Consider the following 16,812-nt stretch of genomic DNA (forward strand, 5'->3'; position numbering starts at 1 on the left):
TACTGTGATTGGAGAAATGGATAATTAATTTATAGAAAAAGTATTCTTACCCAATTATCCACGAGAAATGTCAGAAATAAATGCTTAAAAGCAAAGTTTGACAGTTTGGTAAATATGCTTATTTGCTTGCTAGACGAGAAGATTGATGGCATTCTAATATCTGCCCATGAAATATAAGGCTATAGGCAGCATACAGTAAGCTTAGCATAAACAGCTAGCCTGCCTCTGTCAAAAGGTAGCAAAATTCACCTATCAGGAATAATCAACATATGATATCTTGTTTGTTTAATCCTCTCAAAAACAAAAGTGTAAAAACAACAAGAAGTGGTTTTAAAGGGATTAATGTGCTGGACTGTTGCTGGACTGAGCAGTTACCCTCTGGAGTCTGACCAGCGGAGACGTCAACAAGATGTGAATGTGTCACACGTTATCTGCATTCGCATGCGTGTGCAAAAGGGGTATCTACACGTAAAAACGTTGCTTCGTAGTGCTACTACTGGTGAAAAACGCCACAGGGAACCTTTAAGAAACAGATATGAGAGTGTTGTCGATCTTCTCATCTGTGTGTGTGTCTACACTGGTTGAGGGGGGGGGGGGCTGTCAGAGGGCCTGGTTATGGTCTCGAGTGTGGTGGAGGTGTTGCTGTGGGTTGTTGAAGTGGTAGGGCTCGTGGCGGTAGTGGCTGTGACAGATGACAGGATGCTCAATGCCTTCGCTCTGCAGCTCGTCCTGCTTGGGAACTCCCTCCAGCTTCTCCACCAGCTGTCTGATGAAGGGCTGTGGAAGAGCCGGTGTCACATGGAGCAGAAAGGAAACAGAATTCAACATTTGTCAGTACAACCATGGTTGTTATCTGACCGTGTTTCAGGCGCTCATGTACGTGTATTTTCAATGCATTTCGTGATTCCCACTTGCTCATTAAATATCCATGATGAACTTGACATTTAGCAGATACAGTATGTAGACGTTAAAGGAGAGGTTTAGTGATATTATATATGTTTCATATTATCAATAAAACAATATGAATAGACCAAAACCAACAATGAATATAACCTCCGAGGCTTGTCTGTGTATCTACAGCCTGAAATAACCTTAATCTTATTCCTCTGTCCCATAGAGCTCCATTGTCGTCCAAACACGTATCAGTAAGCCTCATTGTTGCACTGGGTGACATGTTCCCTCATTACCATAAATGCACACACCAGTTGATTTCAAGTTGTTCTCACATACACGATCCTGCTGCTAGAAAAACTCACCACAGCACCAAATGTGGATTAATCTGCATCTGAAAATAGTCCCCTCAAAATCCACTATTTAGTCTTAATTTGAGTAATAATTACTAAAATGTCCAGCTAGTTTTAGGAAATTATTTAGAAAGAGAGAAAGATAGAAACTATAATTCTGTGAGCTTTTTTTTTAGATTTTTGTGTCTCATTAGGAATCAATGGGCTGGGCAGTGATGGTCATAAGCAGGTTACGGGAATGAAAAAGCACTGAGAGACGGACAAACACTGCTTTTTTCTTGATATTAAGAATATGCTATTTCCAGCCTTATTCTTTAATTCAGTCTTTTAGCTGTAATGGCCGGTGATGCCTTTTTCGTTCTACACCACCAAACACAACTAAACACATCTGCAAAGTGTTCTCTTCAGCACTAGCTTCAATTCATCATTTTTCTGATTTCATCTCAGACCGTTTGTCTTAAACCTGGTAAAATACTGTAGATCGCCAGTTTATAAATCAAAATTTAGGATAAAAAGCAAAACTATAAGATGCATGTAAGGTGGCAACATGCTTTAGCAGATGTTCAGCTGTTGTTCTGGACCTATACTATACACAAAGTATATTTGTGGAATACATGAATGCAGAATTTAGGCCATTAAACACAAGTGGGAAAGAAAATATGGGAAGCATCTCATATTTGTAGTAGCTGATACTTTATATGGAAACATCTGGAAGCATCTGGCCTCTGACCGTAAACCTCGTGTCACTCTTGTCTGTACTATTAATAAAACTACTATGACCATGCATTAAAGAACTAAAACAATATCCATAGAGCTGTTATCAGAACATTAAAGTATCAGTTACATGACAGAAATAAATGTAGTGTTTAGCCATTTCCCACCCCTCTTTCTTTGAGTATTTTGAATGCTCTTATGTCCATAGATGGAAGAAGGCCATGGAGAGAAGCTGGGTCTCAAGAGGTCGAACTCAAGGCCCAGTAGAGGAAGTTCCCACTATGTGTGAATCTGTTGCCAATGATTACTAACAGCCACTGTCAAAATAGGTTACTAGAAATGCTAAAAGTAAAATGGGTCAGCAGTGTGCAACAACACTTTCTCTACATGACATTTAGTTCAGCTCTATCACTGCTTCCTTTTTGACAGTGTTGAGATTTTACAGATGAGATACGCAGTGTTATGGCAACAGTGCATGAAGAGGTGTGCAAAACAACCCCCCTCAGTCTTTAATAAATACTGAGCGTTTGTTTGACTTCTGGTTTCATGTGTTTTATGTTTTCCTTTTATAGACAATGTTCAGCAGTCGTAAAAATACATCTCGTCTCGGCAGCGTCTGTTCATGTTGAGGCTGTTTCACTGTTCATGTTGAGCATGATGTGGCGTATTTCCTCAAAACTTTTTTTTTTAGTTGGAAGTAGCTCTTAAAGGATTTATCAAGTCTGTCTTAAAAACAATATTCATACGCCCATATGAACAATGAACCAGGTTTTGCTATCTGTAATTATTCCCCCTGTCCCACTGTGATGGGAGATAAAAATCCACAGTCCACGTTCTGGGCAAAAATACAATCCAAAGTTTATCTGAACTTAAAATAATGCAGCAGCAGTTTGAAACTCTTCTCTGGAAGATACCCACTTAATCTCCTTAACTCAGATTACTGAAGCCTCATATTAACTTCAGATAAAGTTTGGAATTCCTTTTTGCACAGAACAAAGGCTGCGGACTTTGTAAGGTATGTGAAGAAGGAATATTTTAATGTCCAGTATGAACAGGAGGAATAATTACACGTACTGTTTTAAGACCGACTTAGTCTATCCTTTAATGACGCTCCATATCAGGGTATAAAAAAAACTAAGAGCAGCAGCAGCTACACTGGCTCTCCCTGCTCTTTTGCCTGTGTTTGCATCTCTGAGCGAGCAACAGCGTCCAGAAAGACTCATTGTTTGAGCATTAAAATGGAAAAAAAAGGCAAGAGAGCACAGAAAGCCTTTGTTGAGGCACGTGGACACTGTGGGACGAGGTGTCAGGTGCTGCAGCTTCAATTTAGGTCTGTGTGTGTGTATGTGTGTGTGTGTGTATGCATGCAGGTATACATTTCCATATGTAATGTGTGTGTAATCATGAATAATCTTGGGTTAGAAATGTAATTTCCAAGTTAAAACATACCTCTGTGTTGTTTCTGCACTTTCGAAGAAGCTCCTGTTCAAAAAAGCAGATAATGTTGTAACAAACCAGCCACACAATCACATATTTATCATCAGTATTCTCCCATGAACAATAACTAAGAAAAAATATTAACTCTTCCAAACATGTTTGAGTGAGTCCCTGAACAAAATCTGCCCATAATGACTGTGATTGATGATAAATCCTACATGATCAGCACCCTCTTACACAGTTTGAATGATGGGGTCACACAGTTCATGTTACCTGCAACTTCTTGACCCTCTGGTCAGCGTTAGGCAGGTCAATCAAGTCATCAATGTTCACCTCCTCTGGCATGTCAGCCTCCTGAAATAAACACACAGCGAACACACGCATGGTCTTAATGAGTCACCACACATCTTATCTATCTATCTATCTATCTATCTATCTATCTATCTATCTATCTATCTATCTATCTATCTATCTATCTATCTATCCTTTATATTCCCATGTATTCCCAAACTGCACTGAGGCTTACAGCACATCACACTTATATAGTGACTGAAATATTTATACCTACAGGATAGGGCTGCACAATTAATTGAAATATAATTGAAATCCCAATATGGCCAAATAAAATATCCAAATCGCAGGAGCTGCAATTTTTTTTTTTGATAAAGGTAAAATGTCTCACTTTGTGGTGCATTGTTAGCACCATAAGCGTTTTGGTGCCACAGAGATGCCCCCAGCCTAGAAATCATATCCTCCAGACCTAAAGGAACATGTTCGTTTGGTACAAAACACCAAACAAAAATCACATCATCATCATCATTTCTACGTTTTTTTCAGAATGCAAAAACAATCATTCCAACCGAAATCGCAATATCTGCCGATATAATTGCAATACGATTTTTTTTGCATATCGTGCAGCTACTGCAGGTTTATTTTTATTGCTGTATCAATGCATGAAATGAGAAATCAATGATGCTTTGTGCATCAGATATGTTTTCCAGTATATTTCAGCATATTCAAAGGAACAATTCAAGCAAATATTACAGGGGAACTTAGCAGATTTTACACATCAAAGGTTACAGGTTTTGGCCTCAGATGGAGCCGTGTGAAGTCTGATAAATGTCCTCAGTTAATGTCACTTGATATATTCACTGCTGCTAGCATAGCACACCTGAATCTCAAACCAAACTGTTGGTGGTGGAGTTGTATTGTGGGTAATACAGGCGCCAGGTTTTGACACTTTTACACATAATCATCTTATCCAGGGTTCATATAAAAATATGAACCACTCAGTCATGCACGCCAGTTACCTCTAGGAAACCTTAAGACACTTGTGCAGATGACAAAAAAAAATGACCAGCCTGTGGACCCAGATTAGATAAAGTACTTCCTCACACATTTACCAATATCTCCAAAATCATATTTTCAGTTTTTAAGGTCAACTGAAGAGTTTGGGTTCAGTCCACACCCACTGCATATCCATTTGTATGTTCAGGCTCTGGTAGCTGAATAGCAACAATGTTCACAGCTTACAGTAACAGGGGCCTGCTATGTGTGAACAAACAACCATTGTTACAGCTGAGTGAAGGGGCAGCCCCACCCGCCCATCCACACCACTGCACTGCTCTGCTTGTGTAATTAGTCAGGGACGTTGGCACATACAAGAGTTCAGCTCTGCAGCTTCATCTCCAAACTCTGATCCTCACAGACACGTCCTCAACTGAAAAAGTGACGAGAATTTTTGTTGCGCAACGCGACTTTGTGCCACAAAATGATACTTGTCTGAGTTATGTAATCATCATAGGCTGCTTTACAACAATAACTCTGGTCAGTTTAACCATGTTATAAATAGACCATTTACTTCTTTCTTATTGCAAATAATTACTGTTTTAGGCTCATGTGAAAATGCCAGTGCCTTTAGGCAAAAACTCTCTGCAGGCTGGACCAGTTTGTCATTGTGAATATAAGGCTTCTGTTTTCTTATAATCAACATACTCTGCTTTCACAACACCATCCTACACTTTAAGTATAAAAATGCAGCCCCATGCCCCCCTCTGAGAAATCCTAATCTCGTATCAACTGCCTCAGCAGTCAGATGCACAGTGTCAACCTCCTCCAGGGACAAACAGCACTTTCCCTCCAACCTTTTCCTCTTCCTTTTTCTCATCATTTACCCTTGTCTCAGTTCCACCCTGCCCATGTAAGGCAGAAACCCCAGAGACAGATACAGGTCTCTGAGAAGAGGACAGCGCTGGACTGCACATCACATCTGCAGAAGGCTTGGCCTTGTAAGGAGAACCAGGCTGCCCCACCTCTCCCCTCCACTTAACACCTCATACATTATAGGAGGCCTGGAGCCCAGTTTCAAAAATATGATGCAATCCCAGTGAGCCTTTATATCACAGTCTTGTCCAAATACTGCTTTCATTTCATGTTTAAAACTCTCTGCCCCATTTTTTTTTTAAACATCTTCTTGCAGGGAGGGTGCATCTTTAAAAATCTACACAACTTTTTAAAGCTGTGTGTAAACTACAGTATTAAAACACAGACCAGCCAAAGCTGTTTCTTTCTCTTTCTGTTTTCGCCCACCTGACCCGAGTAGAGCCGGTCCAGGCTCTCCTCGATCCACTTCTCCACGTCCAGCCGCCTCTGCAGCTCCTTCCTGTTGTACTTCACGGTGACACGTACATGTCTCTTCTGAATATTGCACCCGTGATCTGGAGACAACTCCAAATCCGATGAATGGACCTCGTCATTTTTCTCCAGTGTCGTCCCGGTCCGGTGGTGGGCCATTTCTGGTGTGGACTGGTCTGAGTGGTTTGTCGTGTCTTTAAGCGCGGGAGGAGAGAGCAGCGCGGGGAGGCGACGACGGCGCAGACTGCTGTAGCTACTCAAGTGTTTTTTTTTCTCTCTGCTGGCGTTTATTTACAGGGTTTCTATACAAACGCTGCTGTGGATCACTCTATCTTGTAAAATGGATTACATCAAGTCGAACAGCTGATAAGACAGAAACAGCATTATATTCTTTTTTTTTCTGTATCTGACAACACAACTTTCCAATTTGATGTAGCCTATATACAGTTTATACAACTTTTGAATCATCATCAGCTTTCTTTTTTTTTTTTTTGACCTATTCTGCAACTCAAAATCGTTTGCATTGGGTTCATCATTTAAACCACAGTTACTCCAAAAAAGGACAAAATGCATTTTGTAGAGTTCAAAACAGGAAATAGCTCTAATTAAATGAGGTGTGGCAGCTCAGTCATCGGTGAGGTTGATTATAGCACAGGCCCACACTGTTTGTTCGACAGGTCAACAGAGCTCTAAGCATCATGTAAACAACTTCATTCCCTTAGAAGCTTTTAACCCTTTTGACTGCGAGAGGAAGGTTCTTGTCTGCTCATGGAGAATGCTTCTTGAAGAGGTAAAATATATACTTCTTTTTTTCCTGTCTTTTTTTTTTTTTATCCATCTCTTCGGGAAGTTTCCTTACACCACTTTGACTTTGTCATTGATGACAAATAAATCTGCATTGTGCTGCCTGGAAATGAAGCAGCATCTCACGGTTTCATAGCCCATCTACCAATACCAATAGTATACCGGTACTTTTTTTGATACCAATTTTATCAGATCCATTTGAACAAAAAAGAAAATTACAATACACATCACGGTACAAAGTTCAGTTTTACTTTTAAGCTCTTTAAGCCTCTTTACACACTAAAAAATGGTCCTGTAAATAATCAACCAATCCCCAGCATTATTAGATCTTGGTCCGAGGATGCTGCATGATCATTGGCTCACTGATGTTGATGAGAGTTACTCATTTATTCCTTAGGTATTGAAAGACAAGACAAGGCATTTTTCAATCCTGATAATATGGGACCAATTTAGTCGGTCCATAAAAGTATTGAAGTTTGATACCCAGCCCTATATCTGCCTGATAAAGTCAGCCTTGAGTCACCTTGAGCTGAAATTATTCAGTCCAGACTCACATCAAAGCAAATCTTTTATTCCACATCACAACCACCACACGATGACATTAAATAATATGAATGGAAAATGAAACATAACACAAACTTTGGCATGAAATCAAAATGGCACATGAAAGAGCAATGTGATCAGTAGTATATAAACTATATATATAAATTACAGTGATGGCTGCTTCTGTGTGGTAAAGCACATCTTCCACATATCCCTGCTCTGAAGATCTTTGGGATATTTCACACCAGCCGCGCGCAGCCCGGGTACAACATCAAGCATCGGTCTTCATTCAGCATCATATAAATATATCTCTACATTTGTGACAATCAAAGTGAAGCTATAAACACAAGTTTTCAAATAAATAAATAATATAAAGAATAAAAAATGATGGTACGCACAATAAGGATATAATGGCCAAAGGAAGATTGAAAAGCGAAACAAAAATTCTGTGTTTAAAAAAATGAGAAACAATTAAACAAAGTGAACATATTAAAAACAATAACCCAATAAAACATGGTTTTGGGCCAGTTTTCCAAAGGTGGTCAGAGTATTGTGACTTCCTGTATTTGGTTTGTGTTGTAGGTCCTATGAAAAGTGGATCTTGTTATTCGTCTCTTTGGGTCTTAAACGTGGAAGAGCTTTGCCCCATATACTTTTTCAATAATCTTTGTAAATTATCTTCATCACAATAGTTCATTTGTCAATATTTTTTTTTCTTTTGTTTACATTTTAACTGTAAATTATCTCCAGCATGAGCAGAACAGTTTTCAACTCATGAATCTGCTCCTGTCCTCACTGTGCATGAGGAGAGAGGCGCAACAAGTGCTAATGTTCTTCTTCCTCTGTTTGAACGTGGATGTTTCATCTAAGCCCAGCTCCAGAGCCCAGACCGGCTTCGTCCCTCCACATAAAGTCTTGACGCTCGCCTCTGGCCAGGCTGCCCTCCACAGGACTGTGCCTGTACCCGGATCTGCCATCCGGGCACAGGGAGAGGCTGAGGCGAGCCGTGCTGTTGCTGATCTTGAACAGGCCGTTAGGACCGAGGAAGGCTTCTCTCTCACTTCCACCCAGGTTGTTGACTGTCTCCAAGTCGTTATAAACTGCAATGTCGCTCAGCTGCTTCCTCCCTTGCAGTCTCCTCCTTCTCCTCAGGAAGATAATGCCTGCCACCAGAACCAGCACCAGAACCGCCAGAACGCAGGAGATGGTGAGGGTGGCAGAGGAGGGCTGGGAGGACTGGCGCAAAGCTGGCTTGAAACTGGGCTGAAGCGTGAACTCACAACTTGGACCCATGAACCCCTTAGGGCACTGGCATACTGGACCCGTGAAGTGGGTGAAGCAAGTGCCACCATTCTGGCATGGACGGGCACCGCATGCATCTGACCGGACACTGCAGTTCTTGCCGGTGTAGCCCAGGGTGCAGGAGCAGGTGTAGTCATTCACACCATCCTGGCAGGTTCCGGCATTCTGGCAGGGGCTTGAGGCGCAGTCGTCGATGTTGATCTGGCAATTGGCACCGGTGAAGCCGGCCTGACAGCGGCACAAGATGCTCTGGCCGAGATCCAGACACTCTCCACCTGCAGAAGGGAGACACACTCTGTTTAGCACACAAGGGATCAGGGACAACCATTCAGTTGAAGACAGCGTGTTAATGGGATTATATTTAACACTGTCTTTGTAGTGCTGAGGGTTGGCACACTGTAACAGGTTTCTGTAGTTTTCACAGCATGTAGTTCCTGTAGTTTTCACAGCTTTATAATGAACAAATGCTCACTGTAGAACCTGCATACAACATGTTGCTGTATATCTGCAATGCATCATGGTCAAAATTCATTGGCGGGTGAATTCTACAGTAAATATATTTTGAGCAGGACTTTTTTTCAGCAGCAGAAACCATAATTTGTCTTTGGTGACGGTACATTTTGGCGTCATTTTCAACTCGGATGTTTCATCTCTTCAATCTTCCTAACAGTTACACAAATGATGGGAGTATAACGGTCATGCTGGACACCTGCCTTTCTCCACACAATTGTGTTGCAAGGCCTTATGGACAGGATTTCCACACTTTTTTCAGCCTTTGACTTCAGCAAGGTAACTACTCATTATTTTGCAACTGTATGTTAATTTAGCACAGTTTTCTCATGTTAAGTTCCTGTGTGTGTAACTTTAAGCGCAGTGGGAGAGAGAGAAGTAGAGAGAGACACCTTCCTTAGCTGGAAAGCTACTGTGCACAATATTACTAAAGTAAACTATTTCCGCATGAAACTTGGATAGATTTTTTTATCTGGTGACATATAGTTGATAACACAATTGGAAGAAAGGTAAAGGGTGTATGTGTATGTTGGCGCGCTAGCTAGCTAGCTAGCTCCATTTAATGAAGCTTTGCTTGTTTTGCTACCCTGACTTGAGGTCTCATTCCCTACTCATGGAACCATAGTAAATCCCAATCCTAAAGTCTCACTGGTCATTTATTCAACCATTTGGCTTATTTCCTTCAGACTGAGTATTTGCCATTCAGTGATATAACAGAAAATATCACCAGCTATTTTCTTACACTGAGTTGCACTAGATTCTGTAGTATAAATGTGCTGATCTTAATAAAATGAAGTTTTACATATGCCATGTGTTAAACCACCTATTGCACCAGCGGCTGGACATATTACTTCTGTTTATGTAGTAGTATTTGAGGGGTGACCTAACTGGTTATCTAATGTTATGTCAGTATTGTATGCCACATTTTTAGGTGTTTTGAAGCTATTTTGCTGTTTATGTGAAATGTTAAAACCTATCAGGTCAAATTCTGAGCAGTGTCCAGGACATGAACGTGTCACTGTACTATCCTCTGAAGCCATGGAGAAACAACTGTGTTTATGTGTGTGTCTTATGTACTGTTGTACTATGCTACTGCATTTCTATATCAGTAACTAATTCCTTTTTATCCTTCCATTAGAGGGAAGAAGACTCCAATCCAGGAAGAAGATCACAGAAAGAAGTATCCAGTTCAGGGAGAAGAATACAGTTCAGGAACAGTCAGTCTTGGACATCTTATTGCTTTAAATTCTTCGGTTTTTAGTTTATATTTCTTAAACGCATTTTTATACCTTTCCACTTTTAACTTTTAACTATATACTTGAAAGTGACAACATAATTCAAGGCCATGGAGTTTATATTGTCAGAGTAACTTGAACAAAGAGGAAGGATTACTACGTTTAGGAAAGTAGTGTTGTTTACAAAAAATGTTTACAATACTACAGCAACTTACTTGCTTATTGCTGCCAGTTAGTTACTATACATTTTTACAGTCTTCTTACACTGCAATAATAAAACAACTTCATATTCAGCCAAAAGAAAACTGCTGATTTGCACTTCAGCCACAAGATGTCGCCAGAGGGAACGTCTTACCATTCAGACAGGGCCTGTTGCTGCAGCGGTCCAGCTTCTTCTCACAGTTGGAGCCGGTGTAGCTGGGAGGGCAGCGGCAGGTGTAGCCGCCGGTCATCGTCTCCACACAGGTGCCGCCGTTGAAGCAGGGACCATCTGCGCACGTCATCGCGATGATCTCACAGTTTTTACCGTAGAACCCCTGTGGGCAGGTGCAGGAGTAGTCGTTCTCCAGGTCCTGTGGAGGGTGGAAGGAAAACCTTTTCGTTAACGAGGAAATATCTAGAAACAGTTTTTTTTTTTTTTTTAAAGTTTGGCAAGGACTGTGGAGTTAGTAAGAAACTCTTCCACCCGGATTAAAAGATAAAAGCTCTTGATTTTCAATGTGCGTTGTGGAAGATTTAGTATTGCCCAGCAGAGGCCGACAACAAAGACAGAAAGACAGTCACACTGCTGACTGTAGCTGTGTGCACTGCTATGTTTGCATTTTGCACTTTATTTATTTCTTTACCCTATTTTAGGCAGTAGGTATAATCGATTTTTATTTGTCAATTTGTAAGGTTTTTTAAAACTAGTTATCTCTGCACCTGTTCTTCTGAATGGGATCAATAAAGTTGATGTTCTTGTCTAATGTTCATTTTATTAATAGTGCACCTTATCAGTGTGTACACTCACGTTGCAGCTGCCTCCGTTCTTGCAGGGGTTGCTGTCACACTCGTTGGTTTCCAGCTCGCAGTTGGTGCCTCCGAAGCCGGGCCGGCAGGTGCAGGTGTAGCTGCCCTGGCCCGTGTTGGTGCAGGTTGCACCGTTGGCGCAGGGCTTGTGGTTGGTGCAGTAGTTGAGATCCTGGTCACAGAAGAGGCCCCCCCAGCCCTCCTGACAGTTGCATTGCCACGGCTGGCTGCATGTCCCGTGGAGGCAGCCTGGATAGCGGACGCACTCGTTGCAGGAGGGGCCCTGCCAGCCCATGCGACACTTACAGTCCCCTGGGGCCTCGCAGTAGCCGTGCCTCTCACTGCAGTCGGCCGAGCAGATGGCTGCAGGGGGGAGGGAGGGGAGGGTGTGTGATTACAATGGGCACGCCTTCTCATACATCTCTCACACACACACACACACATGCAGAGGGCCCCTTGTCTGACCCCAGCCCTGTTCCAGACTCCACTGTTGGTTAAGTATTAAGCCAAGCAGCTGGTAGGCACACTGCCGGAGAAAAATGCTTTCTTTTATCCTTCCCATTACACACGCACACGCACACTGACTCTCAGAACACACACACACACACACAGATCACCTTGAAAAATGAGTGTGTATCTAATAAGGGCCACAGTTCTTTCTCTCATTGTAACAGAGAACAAAAGGCAGATGGGACACCACAGACTGTCTTGCAAAAAAAGAGTAAACCACTACACTCCAAACACTACAGGACATTACTTTGATAAAGGAATTACCTTATGTGCTCTGAAAAGATTCCTGCTCAGAGTGTTTGTGTAGCAGATCAAAAATTACAACAATCAACCAGGAGCTGAATTAAAGAAAATAGTCTGATTTTTCAGCTCGTGGGAGGAGGAAAGGTTTGGATTGTCTCATCCTGCAAATATTGAGTCCCTTTATGTCAGTGTTTTGTAATTTGACTTCAAGCAGAAAAGTCTTGGGTTCTCTCCACTGTCTAACACTCTCCATTTCTTTACCCACTCAGTTATGCTTTTATAAAATACTTTCTTTACACTGTTTTGTACTGAAGGAGAGTCAAGGACTGGAGACTGGTAATTATGAAGTCATCCTCCAGTCTTAGTTCTCAGAAGGACACCATTCGTTTCAATATTTTTATTCTATTCTGCATCACACTGTGTACTTTCATTTTGTCTACATCAGTTTGTTTAATTGTTGCGCTGAATTGTTTTATTTTGTTTGTCCCCTTATAAGACATAGTGACTTTATTTTGAAAAAGTTATTATTAGAACTGAAGATATAACTTATTTATAAATAGATAAATGTGACATTTACATGTTGTGGTGACACAGAAGATTAAAAAATTAAGTGAAATCTGGTTAAATAGATATTCTACTGGTACCATCGATGCACTTTAAATCCATATATGATATGTGAGGTTGAATCCAGAGTTTAGCAGTACAGGATCTGAGTGCCTTGCTCAAAGGAACTTCACTTACGCTCAGAGCAGTAGTTTCCCTTCCAGCCCTCCAGGCAGATGCGGTTGCCCTCCTCGTCGCAGGTGTAGTGGCCCAGCGTGTCGTCCCTCGGCCTGCAGTAGTCAGCGCAGCCGTCTCCAAAGTAGTACTCGTCGCAGAAGACGTGGTAGGAGTAACGCAGCTCGCTCTGCTCGCCAAAGTGCACGTCCTGGGACCAGTCCTCTCCGATGGCCAGTCTCCTCCTGGTCGCGAGACGGCTCACGAGGTTGTTTTGGTTGTCTGCAAAGAGAAGGAACGGGTTGGTTTTTTTTTTTATTAACAATGGCATCTTGCAAGGAGGCTGCGTGGAAGCCCGTGCGTCAGATGGGGAGTTACTTTAATTCAGTCGAATGAATGAGTGAAGTGAGGAGAGGAAACAACTTACCTGTGTATTCAGTCGGAGATTCGGCGTTCCAAGCTTCAATGATCAGGGAAAATGTTCCCTAGAAGCGAAAAAATATTTATTAACATCAATACATCAAACGGCTTTCAGTTGTGGTTCTTGAAATTGAAAAGAAAGATTCATGCAGTTTTAAAATAAAAAAAATCAGCCCCATCTTATCTTGCAACAATCCTAAGATGTTCTCAACTTACCGGCCACTTGAAGTGAAAGGGCACCCTGATGGGAGCGCTGCTGGAGATGGAGGTGTGATCGGCCCTGATCACGTTGGTGTGTCCGGTGCCGAAGGTGCAGGGTGGCTCTGCGGAGATCACGTCCTCCGGGTGTTTCAGGCAAATCCTAAAAAATATATGACAGTCCCTGTGTCTTCTGCAGATGCGCTGCGCCGTGTGGAAGGAATGAATCTTCAGCTCAAACACACCAGAGGACAAGACCTGTAGAGACAGGGAAGTGACATCAGATGCGCCTGTACATAAAGACGTGTTGAGAGTGTTATTTTAGCACAAATAGAAGCCAACTTACCGTGTCCACTAAGGCCAAAGCCAAGAGGTATCTTAGGTGAAGATGTGCCATTTCTTCTCAGAGTTTGTGATCCAGTTCTAAGTGAATGTCCGCATTCGTTGTGTGCAATAATATTCCCACAAGTTGCTGAGGAAAACTCAATGTAGATGAAAGTCTCTGACAAAATCTTCAACGCCGTGTGATCTCTACGTGGTCCTTCAGGCGTCTCTTAAATCCTTCTTCTTCCCCCCGTCGGACTTCTTCTCCGTCCTGTTGTTGGCACTGCACTTGTTTGGGTTCTGGTGAGTAAAGGCGCACAGTGGTTTTATACGCTCAGATGCCGCGCGTCACAGGCAAAGAGGTGGAGCCGGAGCAGACCTCAGGGGAGCAGCATGGCACAGGAGGCCTGCCTGGGGATTTAGACAACCTACATTACATCTGGACAAAGTTCTTAATAAGAATATGTATAAGAAGCTGGCGGATATGTTTGGCTTTGCATGAATCAAGTCACCCAGAAAAGTGTAAACTGATGTGGGAGATGGAGCTGAAGGCCTGATGTAAACAAAGGTTTAATAACAAACTACACAAGTTTTAGTGAACTTTTTTTGTAATAATAATAATGAGGTTTTGACTGAGATTTCATCCAAATCTGACGAAAATAAAAATGAAAACATTTCATCCAAGAGAATATAAAAGTGTTTAAACACTGAAGTTTGGGCAAACAGTGAAACAATGAGCGTGCCACAACATTAACTAATGGAGCCTCCCCGCATTTCATCAAACTTGGACCTAAGCAATTAACGTTAACAGTTTTGGTACCTATTGATGATTTAGATCATTGTTTAGAAAGTGTTTTCACTTTTGGAGATTGCCTACACACCAGACAAAGATCAGAAGGAAGCAAGGAAGAATAGCGCAGCCTTTCTTTCTTTACATCCAACATTATAATTGCTCCGACGCGTGTGAGGTGACAGAGAGTGGGCAGGACCTTATTGTGCTTCTAGCGCCTATGGAGGCCTCTTCTGTTGTACTCTTGAGCCTGGAGAAGCGTGAAGGGGGGGGGGGAAGTGTGTGTGTGTGAGTGTGTGTGTGTGTGTGTGTGTGTGTGTGTTGTTGGGGGGAGGAGGGGTTGGGCTATCATGTTGCTTTTGTCTGGACCTCATAGGAACAGCTGTATGGTAATCAACGGCACATGGTCGGTCCTGTGGGGCTCCAAACCCAGCTATTGTCTCCGCAAAGCGTCTACCCCCAGCACACACACACACACACACACACACACACACACACACACACACACACACACACACACACACACACACAGCTAACCCCTCATTGATTTAGGAAGGACTCTGGTCGGCTGTCGGTTCCAGCACCTGTCGCCAGCAGTGTGTGTGTGTGGGTGTGTGTAGAGTAAACACACCTAAACTGTTATTTACACACAGTGGAGCTGATTCAGCCATCACGACTGATATAAACTTGTATGTTCTTATAAGCAGCTTCAGATTTAATGTTACACCAGAGCCTCATAATAAATGAATGATTAACTGACTGTATTGATTTGTGTTTGATTATTGTCCTTCTGTGATGGTCGCTACAGCTGAGTTAATCTACATTACTGATGCAGTTTGATTCAGACTGAGCAGAGATGAAACTTGTCATTAGGACAAAAACATTTGAACAAAGTGATTTAAAATCAAAGATTTCAAGGATGGCAACTGCTATTTATTGATCTCACACTCTACAAGCGTGTGTGATGGCTTATGTATGTATGTATGCGTGGTGGTGATAGTGGGTGGGTGGGTGGGGGTGGGGGACCCATTGATATTAAAATGAGAAGGACACGTGCCTGAAGTGGCTCTCTGGCATATACTGGCACGCTTCCATGCAGGACTACGTGGACAAAGGAGGGAGGAAACATAAAACAATTGTATGTAGAGAAAGCAAAGTAAGACGACTGCACTGTTGTCAGCCGTACAGCTCTAGTGGTTATTAATGATCAGCAAACTTTTAATGTCAAACCTCAAGTCCTCAACAGCTTCTACAAGTGGGACCAAGGACTTCCAAGGAATTCCAGGGGGTCCTTGACAAAATGAGGACAATTTTAATTTTTGCCACCATTTCCGAAAGTCATCCAAATTAGAAATCATACGACTGTTTTTCTCTTACAGAAATAATAATAATTTAATTATAGAACAATTAACAGTAAATTAATACCAAATGTCTATTAAAGGAACCATGTCATGAAAATTTCATCCAAAATGGTTTGTACAGGACCTGCCACATGTATGAGGAGGAGGCCTTTTTCATTTTATCATGGTAATTATCTGTGTGTACTTTTCTTTATGCTCTATAAAGCAGGTTTGGCCATGAGTCTGCTTTGACTTCGTGTAGTAAAATCAACCAATCTCTGAACACGTCCATCCAATAAACACACTTACCCAATAGGCCAAGTAAGACCCTTTTTTTACTGGAACAACCTTTATCCAAATGTTTCCTGAAAATGATGTTTTCCCCATGATGAATAATCACTATACAGTCAGGTAATCGCCAAGTCTTCTCATTTGTATAAATATCACATTGATAACACTTTCAAAATGATATGATAATTGATCATATCATAGTTGTATCATATATAAATATCTTATTATATATCATCATTTCCCTCACACCTCCTTACAGTATCTTAAAATAATATATTTACTGAAAACACATGACAAAATGGTGAAAATACAGTAAATGAAGCAGGCGCAGGCAGCAGCTGCCTCTGCTTTTGGTGTTGAGGATTTCCCATCTCAAATTCCAAATAACATTTTTTTCAGTCAGTCTCACAAGGAAACAGTAATAAATCTTGGGTGACCAAACGATAAAAGACTCCCTCCCAAAAATAATAACCCTCCACATTGTCTGATCCCCAAGTAATTTCTGGTCTTTATTTGTACATCAAATTATGTCTATAGTATATGTCACA

The 16,812-nt window shown here is 41.7% G+C and overlaps 2 protein-coding genes across 2 annotated transcripts; both read right to left on the reverse strand.

The window, feature by feature from the left end:
- Positions 1-597: 597 nt before the first annotated feature.
- Positions 598-6,298, reverse strand: ppp1r14aa (protein phosphatase 1, regulatory (inhibitor) subunit 14Aa). The gene is made up of 4 exons (XM_023417700.2): positions 5,985-6,298; positions 3,669-3,749; positions 3,408-3,440; positions 598-777 (listed from the first exon to the last, which is right to left on the reverse strand). Exons 1-4 carry the CDS (start codon positions 6,186-6,188, stop codon positions 601-603), a joined length of 495 nt encoding a protein of 164 aa, XP_023273468.1. The 5' UTR covers positions 6,189-6,298; the 3' UTR covers positions 598-600.
- Positions 6,299-7,388: 1,090 nt separating this feature from the next.
- On the reverse strand, positions 7,389-14,125 carry dlb (deltaB). The gene is made up of 7 exons (XM_023417683.2): positions 13,866-14,125; positions 13,538-13,777; positions 13,329-13,386; positions 12,926-13,183; positions 11,433-11,794; positions 10,779-10,995; positions 7,389-8,953 (listed from the first exon to the last, which is right to left on the reverse strand). Exons 1-7 carry the CDS (start codon positions 13,914-13,916, stop codon positions 8,238-8,240), a joined length of 1,902 nt encoding a protein of 633 aa, XP_023273451.1. The 5' UTR covers positions 13,917-14,125; the 3' UTR covers positions 7,389-8,237.
- Positions 14,126-16,812: the final 2,687 nt, after the last annotated feature.

This window comes from Seriola lalandi, unplaced genomic scaffold (assembly GCF_002814215.2).
Source record: "Seriola lalandi dorsalis isolate HSWRI2012SDOR001 ecotype SW California unplaced genomic scaffold, Sedor1 jcf7180002054577, whole genome shotgun sequence".
Lineage (NCBI taxonomy): Eukaryota > Metazoa > Chordata > Actinopteri > Carangiformes > Carangidae > Seriola > Seriola lalandi.